The sequence below is a fragment of the Lacerta agilis genome, chromosome 8 (genome assembly GCF_009819535.1).
Source record: "Lacerta agilis isolate rLacAgi1 chromosome 8, rLacAgi1.pri, whole genome shotgun sequence".
NCBI classification, from domain to species: domain Eukaryota; kingdom Metazoa; phylum Chordata; class Lepidosauria; order Squamata; family Lacertidae; genus Lacerta; species Lacerta agilis.
The window spans coordinates 47,860,441-47,884,646 of NC_046319.1; the positions used below are offsets into that span (position 1 = coordinate 47,860,441).

The 24,206-nt window shown below is 42.6% G+C and overlaps 1 protein-coding gene across 1 annotated transcript in view; it reads left to right on the forward strand.

The window, feature by feature from the left end:
• Nucleotides 1-24,206, forward strand: part of NECAB2 (N-terminal EF-hand calcium binding protein 2) — a 136,298-nt gene that overhangs the window by 52,329 nt on the left and 59,763 nt on the right. Inside the window, exons 4-5 of the mRNA XM_033157236.1 lie at nucleotides 12,627-12,652; nucleotides 17,794-17,891. Of these exons, the coding sequence (XP_033013127.1) occupies nucleotides 12,627-12,652; nucleotides 17,794-17,891 (124 nt within the window). The remainder of the gene's footprint in view (nucleotides 1-12,626; nucleotides 12,653-17,793; nucleotides 17,892-24,206) is intronic.

The following is a 24,206-nucleotide window of genomic DNA, read 5'->3' on the forward strand; positions in this document are numbered from 1 at the left end:
TACCACTGTATTACGAAGGCGGGTCCTTGGTCATTCTGAGGATTTTACTGATTTTATCAAAGCTTATTTTTTAGTGGGTATTGTTATGTTTTATGATGTGAACCAGTGTTGCATTTTTTATGTAAATGAAAAGCAGTATAGAAATCTTTTAATAAAATTTACTAAAATAAAATAAAATTTATAACACTTTTATATTTTCCATCCACCATTGGTCATGCTGGCTGGGGCTGATGAGAGTTGGATTCTTGCTACACCTGAAGGCCCTACATTGATTACCGCTGCTTTAATTATTTCATACATTCGTTCTTTATTTGATGCTGCTATGAATAAATTCTCCCCACCCTTATTAAGCTAAGCTTGGGTCAAAGTCAATTTAACAAGTTAACTACAAATCTTTCTGATCCTCAATCCTTTAATAATCAATTTGCTTAGCTAATTATCACTTCCCGCATCTTATGCTATACTGGGGGCGGGGGGAATCGTTGAGCTAACTGTTTTTCATCAGCTAAACCAATTACTCTCATTGGGCATCAAATTAACTCGTTTCAAACTTCTGTATATCAAGCAGTTATTCTCAAAGAAAAGGGTAATTTATTCTTGAATGATTAATATGAAAATTACATCAGAAGTATCTACTGTAACTTGGTCTATAAGACTACAATCCTCACTTACAAGGGAGTAAGCCCCATTGAAGATGGTGGGGCTTAATTCTGAATAAACATGTATATGATTGCACCATTAGTTTAAAGCAGTCCCCCTTCCAACATGGTGCCCTCCGGTTGTTTTAGACAATTCCTATCAGCCCCAACCAGCATTGCCCATTGGCAAGCCTGCACCTGGTGTCAGGTCAATGTATGCTCTCCAAGGTGCTGAAAAGCTGCCTCTTTGCCCTGCCACCCCTGGCTGGGAGCTGACAGGGTCTCCTGGATTTGGCTGGTCTTGCCTTGCTCTGCCCCTGCTCTCCAGCATGTCACTGCTGTCCTATTCTTGAGTGCCCCACCATCAATCTACCCTCTCCTGGGAACCTAAGCTGGAAGAACAAAAGGAGCTGCCTTATACTGAGTCAGATCATTGATCTATCTAGCCCAGTATTGCCTACACTGACTGGCAGCAGCTCTCCTGGGTTTCAGGCAGGGTTCTCTCCCATTCCTATCTAGAAATGATAACGATGGAACCTGGGACTTCCTGCATGATGCTCTACTACTGAACTATGACATATTTAGGGAAGTTTTTAATGCTTGATGTTTTATTGTGTTTTTAATATTCTGTTGGGAGCCTCCCAGTATGTCTGGGGAGGCCCAGCCAGATGGGTGGGGTATAAGTAATATATTGTTTGTTTGTTTGTTTGTTTGTTTTCCCTAAAACAGGACACTGGTTGCTTTAAGATTGGCTAGCCAGCCTGACAGTTAAATGGGGACTTTAGCACAATACTTTATTCCATGACTCTAGCTGTTAAAGGAATCTACCCATCATTACCTGTAAAATACCATCTGAAATTCTTGAAGGCCACAATGAGTTAATCCCAAATTCTGGACTGTTTGGGTCCATTTTCTCATTTCAGAACCCTCCAAAGGCGTAGTGTAGTTTGACCTTCAGCTTGATAATAAGTGGAATTGATCTCCTGGGGGAAATATATCCTGCAAGGAGCGAGAAGCTGGCATACAAGCTGAATGCAGTTAAATATTTTTTATTGGCTTGCAAAGGAATGAACTCCTGATGCACCAAAAAGAAAATCTATACTTCCAGCCTAAGCTGAGAGATGCCATTTGCTTTCATTACACTCTGGTAGATGTAAACCAGGCTGACATTATTCACACAGAGAATGCTATGAAGGTCAGCTAACCTCTAATACTCGTCAGTGCTGTTCCTACAGAAACTATCTGGATGATAAGCTTAATAAACGGTATGACTTCAAGGAATCTTGTGGCTGAGTGGCTTCTATTTCTGAGAAGCTGGCCAGTTGCTTGGTTGTACTATCCCTGAAGGAGCTGGTTCTGAGGTGCTTCTGGATCCAACTTGGTCACTGGAGACCCAAGTGGCTTTGGTGGCCAGGAGCACGTTTTATTAGCGGCAGCCATTCGTCCATCAGGGTAGGTTGACAGCAATAGACCAGACATTGGTAACTTCAAGGATGAATTACTGCAGTGCATACTATGTGGGACTTCCCCTGCATTTGATCCAGAAACTGCAGTTAGTGCAGAATGCTGCAGTACAGGTGCTGACAGGAGTGAGATCTTGTCAGCATATTGCACCCCTGCTCAGAGATCTGTCCTGGCTGCCAATTTGTTATTGGGCCAGATTCAAGGTTGTACTATTACAGTGGTACCTTCGTTCTCAAACTTAATCTATTCCAGGAGTCTGTTCGACTCCCAAAACGGTTTGAAAACCAAGGCACGGCTTCCGATTGGCTGCTGGAGCTTCCTGCACTCAAGCGGAAGCCGTGTCGGACGCTCAGCTTCTGAAAAACATTCACAAACTGGAACACTTACTTCCGGGTTTGTGGTATTCAGGAGCCGATTTGTTCAGGAGCCAAGCCGTTCAAGAACCAAGGTACCACTGTACTATATAAAGCCTTCAGCAGCGTGGGACAAATTTACTAGCCTATATGTGCCCATTCAACTGCTTCACTTGAAGTGGCAACTGAAGTGGTACTTTACAACTGCCACCTAATAATAATGATTCTGTACCTGCACCGAATTGATTCCTCATTGTGGTGAAGGTACCAACTCTTAGAAACTCTCTATGTATTGGTATTAGGCAGGTACCTCCACTGCATTATTTTCCACACCTGCTAAAAGCTATTTTTTTTTTTTTGTTTCAGCAAGCCTACTCATGACTTCTATTTCGGCATGTAATTTTGTAAGGTATAATTGTTTTTAAATTGCGTATTTTATTGGCATTTTAACTTTATGTTCATTTGTTTTTGGTGTTTGTTTTTACTGGTATTTTTAATGAATCTTTTAGTTTGCCTTTGTAGACTGCTTAGAAGGCTTTCAGTCAAGGAAGGAGGATATAAATTTTGTTTTAGGAATATTTTGATTCCTCAGATATGCCTTGGCCAGGTGTGTGGCGCCTTTTATAGACCCTGCCAGTGCTTGGTTTGACCAGTAGGTGGCGCAACAAATGTAAATGTTACCTTTATGTGGTAGATTAGCTTCTACACGTGCTAACACACATCCTTCACCCAGCAAGCATTACTAGGGCACATTCCAGCCGGAGAAAAACATTCAAGGGGGGTGTGCAAAAGGGAAAACTTTGAGGGGAGAGGCCAGGCTGAGGAGCAGCTTGGTGGGAGTCCTGAGAGCCAGAAAAAGAAAGGCTGGAGATCCATGTTTGGCCCTGGGATCTGAGGTTTGCTACTGCCCACCCACCCCAGCTCAAGGCTTCCCTCCCTCTCACCAGTCCTGTATATTTAATAATGTGAAACGCTTGTGCATTTCAAGTGAAGAAAATGCAATTACTCTTGGTTTTGAATGATAGAGTTTCGGCTTTGAGATGGCCCTGAGGGCACAGAAACTATTTAAGGAAGCCCTCGAGCAACTATTAACCGAGATTATAAAACTTCAATTTGCATTACACTTAGGAGCAGGAAAGGAGCAGATATATTGCTGTGCTGTGTGCCATGGACAGCCTGAGCAAACGAAAGTTGATGCAAGAGTAGATAACAGAGGTGTGATAGCAGAACTGCCACTTCATAAGCCCAGCAGGTGGGGGATAAGGGAGAGTCTTGCCCCCCCCCCATCATGAATGGGAAGAAAAATCACCATAGTGGAGGAACAAATTGGCTTTGGGTCCTTTGCCAGAGCTCATCTGTTAGATCAAACTAGAATGACTTCCCAGAATTAAGCTCCTCTGCTAGGCTGCTTAACAGCTGCGGCTCTGTTGCTGAAAGAGCTTTCTTGCAAAAAGGTAAATGATAAATTACAAACATAGCAGACAGCAAACACACACCTGACACAGTTATTTTATGTGACATGGTAATAGGTTACATTCCACCGCCCAAGCCAAAGAGAGGAGTAGGTCCCCCGAATAAGGAAGAGGAACAAACAAAAACCACAGGGACCCCCAAAAGTGTGAAAATCGTGCCTAAAAATGATGTATGAATATCAAACAAAAAACTGCCTATATGTAGTTGTGTGGCTGTGGCTAAAGTTGTGTTAAAAAAATGTTGCTACAGCAGTAACATGCAGTCACCTCCTTTTATCTTTTGGAACCATCCCTTTATATTTGCCTTTTTATATTTTGAAACAATGGGAGCAACAAAACCTTTGTGGCAGAGCACCATTGATTACATTCTTGTAGAAGAGCTATACCAGATGAACAATATTAGCATAGTTTTGAAAAATCAACCAAGAGCCTATAAGGGGATCTGCAGCTGCCATCTGTGAGAAATTCTCCATTTGTGTTCTCAGGAAGTACAAAACTGGATGCAATCCAGGACAATTTAAGGTGTCTAGCACAAATGTTGCAACTGTTTCACAATATTGGCTACCACTTTTGCCTACGGATACATTTATTTTATATGTAGCTTTTTCTTGCTACTCATAAACTATTTTATGCACAATTTTCATCGTTTTGGAGGTTGATAAGTTATTTTTTTAAACATACATTTCTGACTGCGATCGAATGGTGCACACAAAAATCACAGGTAGCTAGGTTTGCCCAAAAACTCTCAGCCAGGCAATACTTTATTAAGGGCAACCAAAATAGTGTACTAGCTTTCAAGTTCTCCAATCAACTTCTGATGAAGAGATTGGAACAATTCAAAAGCTTGCTCACTTGTCTGCTACTATTTGATTGGTCCTAATAAAGATAATGCCTTGCTGAGGGATTTGGAATACTTTATTTAGTGATCTTAAACAATGTGTATCAAGGCATAATAGGGGACATAGTTTTATTTTTCACATTTTAGTCTGCCATCTTTAATAAAAATGGCATGTGTCATCCAAACATTGATGGAGACCACCACTCCTTCCTTGTGAACCCTCATGCCAAGTTTGGGGACAACATCTCAAGAAGAGGCCAAACCTATGTCACACCAAAATGGCATTTCATTCTGCCATCTTGATTCAAAATGGTGCCTGGTGACATATTCTGTTGCCCCACCTCAGGAACCCTTGTACCAAGTTTGGTGACAAAATCTCAAGAGACAAGCAAAGACAAACAAAGGGTGAAGTCACACCAAAAGAATGTGTCAGTTCTCCATCTTAATTCAAAATGGTGGACAGTGCCCACCACCTTCCCCTCAGGTATGACAATTTCTCAAGAGGTGGCTGAACTCATAGATAACAAATCAACAGGCAGACAAGCAAAGCACTTTCCAAAATACTGTATATAGTAGATTGTTAACAATGGGGGGGGGGAATTGTGGCAAGCCTTTTCTTTCGCCCAGTTATTCATCTCACTGTGCACTGTGGTGAAATTACATAACTTATGTGTTTAATCAGGCAAATCAATTAACTTATGTACTCACGTTGTCATTAAGTTATTCAACCCCATTCATTTCAATACAAAAGAAAAACAATACAAGAGTGTGTGTGTGTGTGTGTGTGTGTGTGTGTTAGGGAGGGCTATAATCCATTACACATCATTTGCAGATTGTAAGTAACAATAAAAATATCAATCATATTCATGAGATTAATTTCCATCCTGTTTCTGTTTTTGTTGGAATTCTCTGACACAGGAGCATAGCGAGCCGCAAGCGGCTGGCACCCCTTCTGACCTTGCGGCTGCGGTGGGGCAAGTGGCTGCACTGCCGCCGCCCGGTCGGAAGGGGTGCTGGCCACTCGCACCTACCATCTTGGGTGGACTGCGCATGTCCACCCAAGATGGCAGGTGCAGCGGCCGGCACCCCTTCCGACCGTGTGACGGCACGGCAAGTTTTAAGGCTGCAGCGCGCGAACAGCAGCACAGACGCTGTGCTACTGTTCACGCACAGGAGCCTTAAAACTTGCCGTGTGCCGGCGGCGCCGATCACAGGGGCGGGACACCGCCCTGAGTGTCACCCCCAGGGTGGTACCCGGGATGGCCCGCCCCCCCGCCCCCTTCCTCCGCCCCTGCTCTGACATCCCTTATGGAAAGCAATAGTGGTGGAGGGGCTCTTTTGCACAGTGGAACCAGCCTCCTGCAACAGCAGCAACTGCTGCAGTGAAGCTGCTGGGTTTGGGGGGGGGGGGGCGTTGCAGTGAAAGCTTATTAGATTCAGCTGATGCTGATCTGGTGATGATTGGCATTTTGAACAGCCCTCTGGGAACATAATCCATGTGAGATTCACACATATTAAAGAAGAGCCTTTGATGGGCTTTCCTCTTGTAAAACCTTTGTAGTTTTTTTTGTTTTGTTTTTAATTGTCATTCTGTTCCCTAGGCTGCTATCTATCAGTATCTATCTATCTATCTATCTATCTATCTATCTATCTATCTATCCATCCATCATCTATCTGTCTATCTATCATCTCTTTGCTTGCTTGTTTATTAACTTGCTTATTTGCTTCTTCCTTTATTACCCATCAATGTTAGCAGTTTTTAAATACTAATATAAAATGCTATTGGAGAGGGGTAAATCAAAACAGTGTAAACCAATAACATAAAACGAGAGTCAAATACTCCAGAACCACTTTAAAACCAGCAAAACAAAAATCCAGCACAGCTCGATTTTATGAATGAAAAGGCCTAGGAAAATTTATGGAGAACTTAAGTCTTGAAATGCTGGGGAACTTTTGGCCCTACTGCCGCTGCTGAATATGACTCCTGTCTTATGACTTCTTGACCATTGGCCATGCTAGGTGAGACTGGTGGTGTTTGGAATATCAGCACTCTTAACACACTACAGTTCCCGTGATTCTTTGGGGGGAAATATCATGACTGTTTAAAGTGACATCATAATGCTTTAAAATGTATGGTGTGAATGTGGCCATTGACACCAAATTTTTTGAAATTTGACAATAGAATGTGTGAGGTGGGGGGGGATATATTTGGGAAATGGGAACTTTAATTTCACAATTTAATAGATGAAGTATGGTCCTGAGAGTATGTATCTTCAGAAGAAACATCAAGGTTCAGTCAGTGACCTTGGGGGGATATATTTTTCCTTGCTGAGAAGTTACAGAACTCCAGAATTATATAACAGTTGTTTTTAACAATGTGTTTTTCTAAAGGTCTTTATAATTCTCTCCATTAAATCACAGTTATGATTTCAGTAAATGCTTTAATTAGGTATGCTAACAGGAATGCTGATTAAATTGAAAGTGAATTTGTAGTCATGCTGAGTGCTAGCCTAATATACATTTAATACACCTAATATACACTTATATATTAAACTTTAATGTTTAACGTTCCTTGTTCCTTTTTTAAGGGTGCAGACCTATCTCTGAACCAGGAAGCTTTTTTCAATAGGGGTGCTTCATTGTGCAGTTTTTGCTCCATTGTGGTTTTAAAGTCCCTGTTCATATGAGGTTCCTCAGTCTTTCTGGATGGGGTCTCTTGTTTGGTTGGGAGAGCTCACAGCCCAAGTCTATAGACACTGGTTCAAATGGAACCTAGTATTCCTAGGAAGATGGCTGCCAGTTTCCCCCAAATATCTTAAAGACTGCCTCCTTCCCCACAGACCCTCCTGGGTGTTAAGATTAGCAGAGTGAGCCCTCTTGGTTATTCCACCACCCTCAGAAACTCAGGGTGTGGTGGCCCAGAAGGAGACATTCTCTGTGGCAGCCCTTATCATGGAATTTTCTCCCCACAGAGATGTGTAGGGCTTACATTACAGCAGGGGTAGGTAACCTAAGGCCCGTGGGCCAGATGCGGCCCCATCGCCTTCTAAATCCAGCCCGCGGACAGTCCAGGAATCAGTGTGTTTTTACATAAGTAGAATGTGTCCTTTTATTTAAAATGAATCTCTAGGTTATTTGTGGGACATAGGAATTCGTTCATTCCTCCCCCTTCAAAATATAGTCCAGCCCACCACATGGTCTGAGGGATGGTGGACCAGCCCATGGCTGAAAAAAGGTTGCTGACCCCTGCTATACAGCTTTCAGCAAATGTTAAAGACATACTTCTCTACCCTGGCCTTTGACACCTGAGCCAGGTGTTTCCAGGGGATTATTGCACATATGATCAATATACATACAGAAATTAGTGGTTCCATCCATCATAAAACCAAGTAGAAAAGTCCCTTGCTTCATGCAGTTTAGTGATGTACACTAAACTGCAGGGGAAATTCTGTAACCAAAAGTCCAATTAATTAACTTGCATCTACATTCAATTACTCCTGCTCTTCAGAAAGTAGTGTTCTGTTTTCTGCCTACACTGTCCTCCTCCTCATAAATTTGGTTAGGATTCTGATTAAGCAATTACTTGCTCCTGATGTGCTCTGAACTGTTCTCAGCTAAAGTGGGCTAGATTTTATTTAGGAAGTTTTGCATTTGCATGTTTAGCATTTCAATGGCATCAATTTGAGAGTAACATATGCTCATGGAAATTAACTCTCAGTAGTCCTGCAAAAAATAAATAAATCAGGCTTTGGGAAACCAGAACAGGCTCAGGAGAAATTATTACTGTAAATATTAGCTAGATCTCAAAGACATAACTTTTACGCCATGGATGGTTGACCTTTTGGCCTGCCAGGTGTTGCTGGACTGCAGCTTCCATCATTCCTGATCATAGTCATGCTGGTTGCGGCTCTTGAGAACTAGAGTCCAACTACAACTGAAAGGCTACATATAGGTTAGCCACCCCTGTTTAAAGCCAAATCATGTGTGTGTGTGTGTGTGTGTGTGTGTGTGTGTAAAAATGAGATATATGGCTTGGAACTGATTCAACAATAGAGTGCTGTCAATCACATACTATTCTGGAAGCCTTATCAGGATGAAAACGATATTTTAAAAATGTGAAGAAAATCCAAAGGCGGGTGAGAATAGCCTTGCTGCTCAGCTAGCTGATAAGGAACATCTGCTAATCCAAAACCCAGTGCCAAGGGAAGCAGTTTGTTGGCCTCATTCTGAGAAAAATATACCTTGAATTCAGTTTGAAACAGGACATGCACAAATATCTAGACTGGGACTGCAATTTCAATGAACCTTCTGTTCTCAGATTCTAATATTTCAGTATGGTCAGAAGATAGACTATGGTTCCCTGGATGTAGTGGACCATCTAAATCAAGGGCAAAGAACTTGTGGCCCACCAGATGTTACTAGACTCCAGCTCCCATCACCCCTGGCCATTGCACATGCTGGCTGGGACTGATGAGAGTTGGAGTCGTAACAATATCTGGAGGCCACCATGTTGGGCAAATCTACCTGCACAGTACTTGAGGAAGGCTGGCATGCATTTAAGGTGAAAACAGAAAATTGGGAAGGTTATTATCCACTTTTATGCTGGCTTAGTCGTTTAAAAAACTTGGATTGTTTTAAACTTTGTAACTTGCATCTTGAAAACCAGGAGTGGTGAACAGGATCTGGCAAGCATGCTGAATCCTGAATTTGCCTACCCCATGTTGGCCACTATGGCAAGTGGGCAGGCTACCCACCTGTCCATCACCTGACATCACCATGATATCAGGTGACATAAACTAATTAGGAGTGCCCTCTACGTACACACTCAATTCTTCCTTTCTTCTTTTACAAATGCAGCTTGAATGTTTTTCCTTTCCAGCCAAGCTTGAGTTCCAAGAGGGAGTGGTCATATGTGACCTAGGGCTCAGGAAACATGGGTGTGGTTTGAGTAAAACAGCCTGTGGGCCAAAGTAAGCCCACAGACCAGAAATTCTGCCTCCCTGTTGTAAACTTACTGCTAAATCAGGCCCTATAGTACTTCTTTTGAAGCCAAAGATGTTGTGCCTAATTTGCAGCAAAACAAATATTTGGGTGAAGAGTGGTATTTAAAATAAAATAAAATAAAATAAAAACCTAAACACAAGGCTTTTGAGTCTGTTGGGCTGGGCACATTCAAGTCACAGTTAAGCCTTTTTCTATAATCCTTTAGCTTTAGAAATACTTGAGTAATTTGATTTTTGTGAATGAGTTGACATTATCAGCACCTGCAGACTGATGTGAAAATCAGAACTTGGTTATCTGCCAGCTTCCTCACTTCCCTGAATGTTCTAACACAGTTCTTGTCTCAAAAACATGTAACAAAATTAATTTTAAAATGCATGTTTTGAGAGACAGCACATTAAAAAATCTGTGCTTTATGGAAAAAATACATTTAGGCTTCAGTTCTACAACCACTCACAGAGAGAAGGAATTTAGGCTACCTCTTTCCCTGATGAGGAAGGTTTTCATCTGCTGGGGATTTTTTACATGGGGAAGCATCTAGGAATTGACCCCATGCCAGAAGTCTGAAAGAATGCACCATAAGCTATTTATGAATTTAAGAATTTCAGCAATGAAAGGCTTTTTAATTATTCTTTCTCCATAATCCACTTAAAATTTGACCCATCAGTCAAATCAAGAATGAATCTGAGTTAATAAAACAGTTCTCTGGCATATAAATAAAACCAGTAAAATAAAAATTATAGGACAGGAGGTTGTGGTTTTTTTTTATTGCCTTACAAGGCAATGGCAGCATTTGCAATAAAGCTGTAAGACTCTCAGTGACAAATAGACTGGTTAGCACATCCATAGAAGGTTTGTTCTGCATATATGAGCATATGGTAGATGTGCAAGAGGAAGCGCAAATTAAAGACAAGAGGATATATACATTGCACATGTCAGACAGTGGTATAGTGGAGACCCTCTTTCAGCCTCTGACCAATGCTGTTTAGAAGGAACAGCAGACATACAACCTTTCTGGAATAATTTGTCCATTCCAGAAACTATAGCTCCTTGAGTGTTTCTTAATCATGTAGTTATGACTTTAGATCCAGAAACCTGAAGGATACCCCTCCAGTGCTTGCCACTCACAGCCTTAATGTCTGCTGAGGGACCCTGGTTGACAGATGAAACACATGGGTGGTGCAGTATGAGGTCTTCTTAGTAGTGGCGCTTCAGCAAGGAATCCCCCAGGAATTTTGATTGCAGTCAAAACTGCTGAGCTTTCAATGGAGCCTTAAGATACATCTCTTCTCCTTAAGCGTTTGGGAATGTTTGATGTTGCTCAACATCAGATGCACTACTGTGGTTTTAATGTAATAGTTTGGCTTCAATATTCCCATTAATGCTTATGTGGTTTTGTTGTATTTATTGTTTAGTTGCTATAGGCTACCTTAAGATCTTGATGATGAAGGATGACTAAATGAATGACCAAATGAACTAAGGAACTCTAAAACAGTGCAGCAAGAGAGGCATTTCTGTATTGTGACTCATTGCTTGCTGTTTTGAGAGATGATTACAGCAGTAGAAAGGCAAGATTTTAATAGGACCTTGGACAGCTCCATGCAGGGCTCAGGATAGAACCAGCATAAGAGCAAAGCTCGAATGTTGTTTCAGCAGCACCCATAACCCTGAGGCGCATATATGACATAATTCTGCAGTGGCGCAGGAAAAACAAAGATGAAATTCGTCAAAAGCCATAAACCAGCTTCCTAAGAATCTCAGCTTTCTTTTCTTTTTTAGAAAAGGTTTATTCATTTAAAAACATACAGCTTAATATAATAATAATAATAATAAAAGGATCTCTGTGGTTTACATTTAAAAGCACAGATAAGAAGCAATAAAATTTCCCCAAAATGTAAGAAAAAACAGAAAACATATATTCCACAGATAAAATCAGCAGTGTTCAAAACAGAATTAAAAATTAAGAGGCAGAGTCCAGGAAAGCCTGGGTAGATATATATGCTTTTAAGAGCCCTTTAAAGGTCATTGCTGCCTCTGCATTCCAGAGTGCGTGTTTTCACCCTCTGGCTGCAAAAAGAGGCTTGAAAGGATGTGGACAAGGCTTGATGAAATTTCAGAAGTCAAGGAGGCAGCTGGATAAGGCATTTCAGACAATTCTTAAGAACATAGAATTGTCAGTCCAACCACCTGCAATGCAGGAATCACAACAAAAAAAACAAAACAAAACCCTGAATGATGGTCAGCCTACCTCCATTTAAAAAACTCAAATGAGAGCCTGCTACCTTCCAAGATCGTCCATTCCACTGTTGAAAAGCTCTTAGCATCAAAAAGTTCTTCCTTATATTTAGCCCACATTGTGACTACCTAATATACCAATAAATTTAGCAAAGTTGCAATATTATGCAAAATGAGAGAAACTATGTAGATATGATCAAGTTGTGTGATTCTGTCTGCAGAATTTAATTTGTGTTAAGGCAGGGAATGCACAGCTAAAACATAACCCTGAAAGTACTATTTGTCCCTACCATGATCTGCATAAATGAGATTTTACTATACACTAATTACCTTTCATTGCATTCATTTGTTAACAACAACAAAAGCAAAATGCACTGTGTGCAAAGTGCAATTCAGTGTATTTAATTACAATTGGTTCAGGAATGCTTGATGTGAAAGTCCTGGCGAGTGGCTTTTGAAATGTACGTTTTATTGAGAACAGCAATATATAACATCTTTGAACATTGGTAGTGATCTTGTTCTGGCTCCACGTTTTCTCTGTTTCTTGCAGTTATGCTCCCGCTTTCCCTCCTTCTAACTTTGTGTATTCTTTTTCTTTCCTCTCTTTCTTTTCTTTCTTTCAAAGCAACGTGGATACGAAGGAACTATGTGGTGAGTATCTTATCTTTTGGCAGCTCAGCAAATTCCCCAATCAGCTTTGTTGGTCATAACAGCACTGGCATGCCTCTGTTCAGTAGGAACATTTTTAGGTATGTAGTCAACGGCCCTGAGATCTATGGTATAGAGTGGTGTACATATTTAATAAGAATAAGAATTTGAAAGTGAGCAAGACCATTGACGCATCTGGCTCAGTATTTCACTGACATATTGGCAGCATCTCCAGCGATTCAGACAGTTGTCCTTCCCAGCCTTACCTAGAGAGGCCAGACATTGAATTTGGAACCTCATACTTGCAAAGTGTGTCCTCTACTGCTGAGTTACACCCCATGCCTAAAAAGAGACCTCCTTATTTAAAATCAGTCACAGGAAGCAGCCTTACATGGAATCAGGCCATGTTGCTCTGAATTGTCCCCGAGTTTTAGATAGGGGCTTCCCCCAGCCTGGGGTCTTTTGCATGCAGAGCACATTTTCTAACAGCAGTGCTGATCAGACCCTGTTCAAGTACCTCCAGCAAAAGCAAGGTCACACATTTTATCCTTGTTTGTTGATGGTAAGTGAAAAGAAAGTGGGTTGCTATAGGAGAGTGTCCCCACATGCACAGCAGCAGCAGCACTTCAGCCCTAAATGAACCCAGGAAACTGCCTTATCCTGAATCAAACCATCCGTCCATCTAGCTCACTATTGTCCACACTAACGAGACAATGCCAGGGGTTAAACCTGGGACTTTCTACATGCAAAGCAGATGCTCTACCACTGAGCTACCTATCCAGGCAACCCCAGCTGCAGTGTCTGAGATTTCATCCAGACAAAAATAAAAAATATATAATTGCCTAAGGTAGGCAGACCAGTGCTTCACCTAGCTCAGTACAGTGGAACCTGGGTTCTCAAATCACTCCATTCCCAAACGTTTCGACTCCTGAATGTCAAAAACCCAGAAGTAAGTATTCCGGTTTTCGAACGTTCCTTGGAACCTGAACGTCCAACATGGCTTCCGATCTGCAAAAAGCCTAGCTATCAGCCAATCGGAAGCTGTGCCTCAGAATTTGAACGTTTTGGAAGTCAAACATCTTTCCAGAATGGATTACGTTCAGCTTCCGAGGTTCCACTGTATTGCCTAAATCTGGCATGGAGAATCTTTCCTAGCAGGCAGACCAGATTATTATCTCCCGACCCCTTGCAGGCCAAATGTGACATCACTATGACATCAGGTGCTGCTGTGCTCTGAAGCCATGATTGCTGGGATTTCAAAGCACAGTATGAGCTGTTTGAAAGCCCTTTTGCAAGCAGCCCTGCACTGCTCTTTAAACCTCCAAAAATGAGCTTCAAAGAGCAGCACAGGGCTGTTTTCAAAACGGCTTTCAATCAGCCCTGTGCTGTGCTTTAGCTGTGTGTTCCTGTTCTCAGCCTCTGGCAGCAGTTCTGTATGTTCACATAGTTTGCTCCAGATTGTGTCATCCTGCTCTTGAGAAGGAATTTCTCTGGATCCTGGCATGAATCCAAGAATAAGAGCCCTCTCTGGCCTTGTAACTTTGTAGAATTGAACCCCTGCTCATTAGCTGATGAGCAGGGATTAAATCCTGCTGACCCTCAGCCAATGAAGAATGTCTGTGCCCCTCATCAAAGTGACATCAGTTGATTGGCAGTTGGGCATGTTTTTTGAGAAATAGCCTCGCAGGCCAATTTTGACCCCCTCTGTGGTCTGAGACTGGCCTACAGGCTGAAGGTTCCCTGCCCCTGGCCTACATTGACCAGCAGTGGCTCTCCATGATTTCTGACAGGGGTCCTTACCAGTTCTACCTTGAAATGCCAGGGATTTAACCTCTAGACTCCTGTCCTTCCCTTCTTGCTGAAGCCCCTCCTCATCTCTGAGAAAAGAGGGGAAATGGGTTCAGGTGAGTTCCACACTCATAAAAAGTATATGTGGCTGGAATGCCATTCCCCCAGGGTTTGATAGGGCTCTATGCACAACGCATAGAGAATATACAATAGCAGAACTTGTTGGGCCAGGTTGATGAACCCTTTGGGCACCCCATTAGTCAATTCCATTCACACACAGCCCTTTCACAAGTTGGTTGATTGTATGAATGAATGGGGGTCATGTAAAGACTCACATTGCAGGGGTGAGGCTGGCTTGCCCCTCTTTGTGACACATGGAGGCTTTCAGTTAACAGATGGAGTGCTTGTCCAACCCCAACCCCCCAAGTCACAAGTAGATTAGATTGTGCTTCTCAGACTGTTACACTGAGGTAGGAAACAGAAGTGGGGAAATTAATGTTGCTAGACAATTTTCTTAACTAGGACATCGTGATTGAGATCAAGTTGAGAGAGGTAGTGGATACATACTTTATCTTTAGATGTTTATGTACTTTGCTAAAAATAAACTCTTGGCCCAAAGGCACAACAGAAACATCTGGCAAATGCTTACCTGCACTTGATAGTAATTGGACCTACAGCGACCTAGGGATCACATAGCCCACTCAGGATTAAACTCCTCTTACCAATATGTCAACACACATAACCCCTGTTCAGCTGTTGTATTCCAGGTGGGGATGAAAAATGGAATTAGATTCAGTCATCATTTAAAGATGAAGCTGCCTAATTTGCACTCCCTGAAACAATGCACAAACTGAAACGCAGGCACCATTTGCAACCCTCCCAGATTTTGCGATGGACTTCTCTCGCTGAGTAATATGTGCAAAAATTCATATGCTAAGCAGAGATATAAATGTGTACATTAGTGAAATCCACACTAACATGCTGGTTCATTTTCATTAGGACTTTTTAAAATAAAAAGATACGCTGACATGGAAATGTGGAGAACTGAACTTAAGACTGGAGAAATGAGGAAATGAGGGAGAGAGAGAGAGAGAATTCAGGGATTTGCCAATCCCTGTCTAGAATGCACACTTCTGTGCATGTTCTTTTAGTGTCACTCTTCCAACTTCCTCCTTCAGCTCTAAGAGGCCCCTGAATGGGACGGGTGCTGTCAGGCTTTGTTGCTGCTGGAGGAAGACTACAAGGGTAACACTGTGCCTACATGTGTCACATTGGTGGCCCCCTAACTATTACAACCTCTTCTAAGTCATCTTGAGAATCTCTCAGTTGAAAGGCCACGGCATAAATAAACCAACCTTCTACTGTCCAGCAAGCAGCCATTGGGCTTGCGTTAGGCTTACCCTCAGCACTTATTTGCAAGTGCCTCAAATCTCCCGTTGGTCCAGGTGAAATCTCTCTCTTGTGGTTGCAAAGGCGTTTTAATCAAAATTACAATTTAATCCTGTTTTGCAAGTGCAGCTTTTCAGTGCCTGCCCTTGCCAAAATCGCAACCGTATTTTTCTTCTTCTCAGGTTTTATGGACTGTGTCACAAGTTTTGCTTTATCATCTGCAGAAAAGGATTTACTTCTTCCATTCCTCACTTCTAAAAGCCAACTCTGCCAAGTGATTTATTTATTTATTTATTTATTTATTCACTCCCTTGTATGGTGAGGAAATATCTGCAGCTGCTGGAAATTAGGTGGCTGGGTTTTTTTAAAAAAAAAAAAATCAGGCTCAAGCCGCTGTAGATCACAGTAGAAGGACTCCTCACTGCTCTTCCAGCAGTTGCTATCGTTCCCTTCATCCTGCATGCTGTTCAGAGAGATATATGGCATTTTAATTAAGCCAAGGGAGGCTAATTAATGGACTGTCTTTTGAGGTTATTTATAGGAGAGTTCTGTAAGAAATGTCAATTCAATATGAATTGCTTCTTCTTTTCTAATAGAGATTATGGTAGCACCAATTTCTGCACTAAAAAATAATAATAAAGGCAGAAAACTTACTTAGATCTAGATCTGCTGGTGGAGGTTCATAGCCTCACACACCCCAGTAGATCTTGCCCCTTTGAGGCAGTTGTGGGGACTGAAGGTCCCCGCCTCCCCACAGTTGCCTAAGTCTCCTCCTCCCCTGGGTACTTCCCAAGCAATCTGATACTCCATTGCCATGTCTTTCTCTGCGCCTCCCTCTTCATACCTCTTCTGGCCCTGTGAGACGGGTGGGAGGGGAACTGGTCACAGCAGGAGGAGAAGACATCCTGGTTTCTTCACCAGCCTAACTCATATCAGCCTCTTGGCTCCCCTCCTCACCATCCTCTGCTTCTGGCTCTGACTCTGAACTGCCCTCTGCCACAGACTCTCCCTGCTCACTAAACCCTGTTACCACTTCAGCTTCCACCATACCTTCTTCCTCTTCTCCTGTCATCCCACCACCAATCCCCTCACTCTGAGCCTTCTTTCCCTGAGGTTTTCCTTAGGGGTTCCCCAATTGATGCCTCCCACATCTCCTCTACATCCAGCCAGTCCATGACATCAAGATCTGCTTTCCTAAACCTAGTGCCATCCCATTGTTTTATTGGATTATTTCGTTTACAGATATTTACGAGGGCTGTGCATTTGGTCCAGACAAATTTCAGGTCCCGAACGAAATCAGCATGACTCAGGCTGATCTGGGATTTGCCTGGACTAGGTCAAGGTAGCCCTGGATCACCTTGAGCCAGGTCCACATGGACTAATCTGGGTCTGTCAAAAGAGAGGAAGCACAGGCAGGAGATGATGCAGGCAAGATCTGCTAACATTCCTGATAAAACGTGTTAGGGGGTTGACAAATGGTTGTGGTCTCCCTCTTTCCTCTGCATATTGAATGAATATGTGGAACACACCTTCAGCTTAATGGTGTTCTGGCCCAGCCACAAAACAAATCTCTTCAACTACTACAGTATTTTGGTGTACAGAAAAGGTCATGCAAATTATCCCTCAAAAATAAATGTAGCAGCACAATAAGAACTTGCCTTCAACTATTAACAACCCTTTGAATAGGTCTTCAAGCAGAGGCTGGACAACCACCTGTTGGGACTAGCATTGCATTTCCTACAAGCCCATCGCCGCTGCCCAGCTCTATGATTTTAACCCCTTTCACCTACTAAACACGATGGAGTGCAGTGTTTTTAGAAGTTGGAATATTTCCTGGCCGATACACTTTGAGACAGCAAGTTATCAATTTGGACAGTTACCTTGAGGCAAGCAAGTATAATTAAAATGTCATCCTTTATTTTTTCCCCTCCCTTCTCCTTTAATCCTGCAATATCCTCGGGGTCCAGATTATTTTACCGACCACATGGGAGATTATGAAGATGTTTTGGCTTCCCTGGAGACCCTCAACCTCTCCATTCTAAAGGCCATGGATTACACCAAACGGGTGAGTGTTCATTATGTCATATATATACACAATACATCTATAGCTGGTAAAGTTCTGGGTGGGTCAAAGCTGGATTCTTGGAGTGTGTGACTGCTTTATTTTGGGGTAATTCCGGCCAAAATGTGGCAGAACATGAAAACTGGGGGCTGAATTATACTAGCCCAGATGCTAGAGGGAAATAGGTTTTTTAAATGAAAAAAGACAAAGGAGTGAAAGAGGGCACGATGAATGGCGTGGGTAACTGTAAGCCCGTGTGAGAATAAGATGGCATGCCAACTGTTTGCAGCTGGCAATATGTTGTTGTTGTTGTTGTTGTTGTTGTTCAGCCATTCAGTTGTGTCTGACTCTTCGTGACCCCATGGACCAGAGCACGCCAGGCACCCCTATCTTTCACTGCCTCCCACAGTTTGGCCAAACTCATGCTAGTTGCTTCGAGAACACTGTCCAACCATCTCATCCTCTGTCCTCAAGGCAAAGATGAGCCCCTTAAGCAAGGTGTGCCCTCCTCAGATAGCAGGATGAAAAACCCCAGCAACTGCTGTTTTCAAGCTTAGTTTGTCAGTATTTGACATTCAGATGCCCTCCCACCATCCAATGGCCATGGCAGAAGCCTGTTACTGCTGCCTTCTCCAGCTTGTCCCTGTCCCTGCAGGGCCAACCAGATGACCCTGGATAGCCTGTGAGCAAGATCTGTGCTCAAGAGCAGTCTCCCTACTTGTGATTCCCAGCAACTGAGTTTCAGAGGCTTGCTGCCTCTGTCAGTGGAGGTAGAACAAGTTCCTTATGAGGCAGAGAGAGATGGAAATGAAGGCCAAGAATATGTTCTGCTTTAAGTTCCTTTGGCTACTTACTCCTCAGAAACAGACTTTCTGTGTAGAGTGACTTTCATTAAAGTTTGTGTAATATGTTTTCCCCCTTCTGGTCTCTCCTATTCTTGAAGAAATAAATTGCTTTTCATTTCAAAGGAAGACTCTGATATGCCCTTGAGTGCAGATGTGTTTCTAGCCCTGCTTCCTCAATTGCCAACCAAATAGGCTAAACTAATCTATTAGAAGGAAAATCCTCTACAGACACTATTTGTTGTAATCCCCCCCCCACACACAATTTGTTTTTTAAAAAGAAACTTTTAAAGCAAATGCAGGTGCGAGGTTCTAAATGTGGCATATTGGATTCGTTTTATTAACATTTTTGCTATAGGCCTGTTTTACTTGTGAAGTGCTTGTATAACCCATTTTAATTGGTGTTTATACTTTGTGTCTTGAAAAGAACGCTGATAGTTTGTTTCTTTTAAGGAGACATGTGGCAATTATTTTCTGTGGGGGAAGCTCGTAAACTATCTCTGGTAATTAGGCACTAAAGTATACAAGCTAAACAAAGTGTGGGACTGTAATTACTTTCTGATTTAGGGAGATCTGCTGCTGTCGCATCCAACTGGTAGGTGAAGCAGAAAGTTCAGAAAATTGTTAAAATAATAATCAGTTCTCTTCCATGTATGAAGTTATATTTCATATTGGGCCCGAACCACTGATGGCTTAAAATTGTCCCAGCTGTTGTGTTTACTCATAAATGGTGGTGTTTAAATAAAATCTGCCTGGAAGTGGTGGAAGCCAAGTCATGATTGTTCAGTATATGGTACTTCTGTGTTGCCATCTGTGCAGTTTTTCAGTGTAAGGCTAGAAATGGTGTTTCAAAGGATGAGCTGGTGAACAGCATCAGATGATGTTTCAGTTTATACTGAGTAAATGGTCAGAAATCATCTCTTTTTTTGCCTAAAAACTTTGATAATTGTATTGCAACCTGTCTGAAACCCCTTGGGAATAGCTGCAACACAGACCTGGGCAGCAATGCCAAACAGTACCCTCTTTCTTCATTGTGGGGGTTCAAGGACATATTCCAGCCAGGCAAAAACACTTGTGAAGGGTGCAAAGTAGGACTGGTGAGACATGGCATGTGTAGAGGGTGTGTGGCCTGAGGAGAGTCTTGCGGGCCAGGTAGAGAGGCCTGGGGGAGGGCCCATTCCTTTTAGCTACAGTTGATTTTAATTATCTTTTAAATATTTTTAAATACTTGTTTTAACTGTTTTCATCAACATAATTTTTAAGTTACATGTTATATTTTTGTGGACAGCTGAGAGGTTTCCTTATCAAGTGATAATAGAATTTTTGTTAAATAATATAAACGACAAGTAATGTTACAGGGAAATCTTTTTGAGTCAATAAGCATGGCCTTGCGCTCTGGTTCCCTCCTTGAAAACTGATGTTCTCTCAGCTATAATTCTTCACTCCTGCAGGAGGAAAATGTAAGTCATGTCCAAAATTCTAAGGACTGAATTAGACGTTATGTGGGAAATCCATGAAGTATCCAGTGACAGGTTTTGTATTATTGAAAAGCAGCTGTAGGAGGCTGCTGTTCAGATTAAAGGAGTGGCAGGTGGTGGGTGGTTGGCTGCTGAATTATTCCCACCATGCACCATGTGTTTGCTCAAAATAATTCTTCCCAAGATCTGGGGACCTATTTATTTACTTATGCGGGGAGAAAAGCAACTTGGGCTTCATGATTATTTATTTGTTTGTTTGTAATTTTTTTATATGTTCTTCAGCCATGAAAGATTCCCAGAGTGGTTTACAGTGATAAGACAGTCCCTGCCCTCAGGTTTATAATCTAAAAGACACGACACAAAAGGAAAAAGGGATTAGGAGGGAGGAGGTGGGGGAAAGGGAAACCAGAGTCAGGATTTTGACCATATACAAATGATGAGAAGCAAAAGGATTTCACACCCCTTAGTATTACTACTCCCAATTCCTAGATCAAAACAATGTCCCAGAATACATATCCTGCTATAATAACTTGCACATACTTTGGGAAACAACTAGTGACAACATTTGTATTAAAACTTTGCATCTGTTTCCTTCCTGCATTGTGTGTGGCTGAAAGCAGCCTCGGGAGAGATCAGACTTAACTTTGTAGTCAAACTACAATTTATTGGGCTTAAGCTCACTTTGCAAATCCTTTCTTATTTGTAGGAAGAAGATCTAAAAATAGGGCATTTCTGTTAATTTTTTTTATTTTTAAAGGCTATATTGAATAAGAAATACTTGGTCTTAATGTAACCCATGCAGTTCTCTTAATTGCTTTCATGACTGGAAAGAAGCTTTCCTGCTGATGTCTCACATCTTCAATAAGAAACTCTTAAAAACAGCAAAAGGGCGGCTCCCATAAGTCTGGGGGACTAATGGATTGTCAAAAGCAGGTTTGCCATAAGATGGTCTGAAAACAAGGGAGGGAGCTACCTGGTGACTTTCGATGGCTTCCCATTATATTTATGACCGTGGCTGAGATGGTGGACCACTGAATAATTGAAGAGAGCTGTGGAGCCAGTGGACTTCGCCTACAGCAGTAATTATACTGCAGCTGGAGCCATCTGCTTGCATTAATGCCAGAAAGGTGGAGGGGTGGCCTCTTTGGTGAGCAGCAATGGAGAAAAACTCCCTGAATAGCATTAGTGCTGCATAGCACTTAGTAAGGAGGTTGGAGAATTCTGAAGAAAACAGAAATCAGTGGAAATTGCCAGTGTTTATTTGGAGGAGAGACTATTTCTGCCCAATCAAGCTCACAGTTCTTATGGGAGGTGAGAAGTTTGCCAAGGAGGGGTGAGCAGTGGCTAGGGGCCTTCACACACCAACCTCTGGGGAAGGCGGAATGTGACAGGCCGCCAGCAAATAAGGCAGCTGGCAGAGGATCAGGCTGCAGACAAAGCAGTCAGACCTGGAGACACTGATGGAAGAGAACAGTGTGGGAATATTTGAGGACTTGAAGTTTGAATGAGTACGGTAGCATGCATAGTGCAAACTAGCTTCCATCACACACACACACACACACACACACACACACACACAAACCCTGCAGGGTGAGGTAATATGACCTTGGCACAGAGGTCAGGCAGTTTCTGTAAGAGGTAGGAATAAGGTGACTTTGGAACACACTCGTCAAATTACAGAATTATGGAGGTAATTTTTGGGGGGTGGAAAGGTATTTTTCATACTTGGAGCCAAAATAGCTAGATTTGCCAAGACCAAACTGAGCCAAAGGGCTTTGTGTTCCTTTGGCTTTGTGATCCTGTGACTGGACAACATATGCCAGCTATTTAAATGCTATGCTGAAGCACTTTTTGAAAATGGCGCCTAAGATCTACAGAGATTTCACACTTCTGTAAGCCCAAACTAGGGATGCGGGTGGCGCTGTGGGTTAAACCACTGAGCCTAGGGCTTGCTGACCAGACGGTTGGTGGTTTGAATCCCCACGCCGGGGTGAGCTCCCGTTGCTCAGTCCCTGCTCCTGCCAAGCTAGCAGTTCGAAAGCACGTCAAAAGTGCAAATAGATAAATAGGTACCGTTCCAGCTGCTCTGGTTCACCAGAAGTGGCTCAGTCATGCTGGCCACATGACCCGGAAGCTGTACACCGGCTCCCTTGGCCAGTAATGCAAGATGAGCGCCGCATCCCCAGAGTCAGACACGGCTGGACCTAATGGTCAGGGGTCCCTTTACCTTTAAGCCCAAACTATCCTCATGATGATTGAGCCACCTGATAAGCTTGTGTTGAGTTGAAAGTGTCTCCTGTTGGCTGGTGTGTTCTGTTATTCTTGATTCTGCTAAGAATTTCTGCTCTTGAAATTCCACCAGAAAACTGTGGGGTGGCTAACTTTATAATGTCCTCATTATGCCTCTGAAAATTCTCACCATCTGCCCATAGACTTCAAAAGGAAAACTGCTAAGCTGGTAAACTTGACTTTATCACAAGCACTTGTTTCAATGTGTTTGTATACTGCTCTGTTTTTCATTTCCTTGCAGAATTGGTTTGGGCGCTCACAAACAACAGCAGATGAGAATGTCAACCTGTTTTTCATTAGACTGAGCCAACTTGAGCAATGCCTGGATCCCTCTGTATAGACCCAAATCCAGTGCATAGTCTTGCAGGCCAGCCCTTCAGAGAAATGTCTGTCCCCTGCAAAGCAGGACATGTAACCACCCTGTATTGCACTTTCCCTCAGAAAGATGAGACTCAACTCTGGGAGAATGGGGAATGCAATAACCCTTCAAATTGTATTCACCTTGGATGATTACCTTTTCTCTCCCTTATATAGATATATTTTCCTTCAAATCTGCTGAGCAAGCTCCGTAATAACTCGTTTTCACACCCATTCCTGCAGAGAGCAGGTTTTATATGATGCGTTCCCTTGAAGAGTACTGCATTGTGGCAAAGGGGTCGTTAATCTTCTATACTTAACTAGCATTGCTGTTAAGTATAGCAAATGTATCCCCAGATTTCTTTTACATGTGTTGCTCTGTGATCCTCTCATGCACAGAACCAACCCTGGTGGTGTTTTCAGTTCCCCAGCTCCTGTCCCAAGACAGCCATCTATTGATTTATTTTATTGGTTTGTTGCATTTTTATTCCACCTTTATCTCCAAGGAGCTCAAGGTGGCTTCCATGGTTCTCCCTCCTCATTTAATCCACACAACAACCCTGTGAGGTAGGTTAGGCTGAGAGGCAGCAACTGGCCCAAGGTCACCCAGCGAGCTTCATGGCTGAGTGGGGATTCAAACCCTGGTCTCCTAGGTCCTAGTCCAGCACTTTGACCACTACACCACACTGGTATCTACTGTGTGGTGTAGTGGTTAGAGTGCTGGACTGGTATCTACTATGCATCTACCATAACATCTACTGTACAAGTTTACAGAAGCAAATTATTATTATTGGAGGCTTGCCCTTTAAGTCAAATGGGGCACTTCCCCACCAAGCTCAGTCTGTCCTTAGCCAGCCCCCACCTGCCTGCCTTCTTAGTTACAACTAGCCCATGGGGGGTGCTCTATTGGTCACCTACAGTTAGTCTCTCGGCTTTTTGCACCAATGGACACCAGCCCTACCACCCACCAGAATATTATTATTTTGTGGTCTCCACTTCCCTGCAGAGAGTTTTGGAGGAGAGGTGATTAGGGAGTTGTGGCATTTTGTTGTGCATGATATGTTCACAAGTATGACATACCATAAGTGGAGGATAAGCACTCATAGCAAAACCACTGATGCCCACCATATCAACCAGAGAGGTATGCACATCCCAATGTGCCTTCAGATCTCACAGCCATCAACGTTCTTTCTGTCCAAAACTATAGTTACTTTCACACACAAGACCCACCTCAGCTGGGTAGTGGGAGAAAATAATTCATAGTTGTCACTCACATTTCAAAAATGGTTTTTACTAAGCCTGTTCTCCTACAAGTATTTCCTTTAAATAGACCGTGTCTCATTCTGACCCAA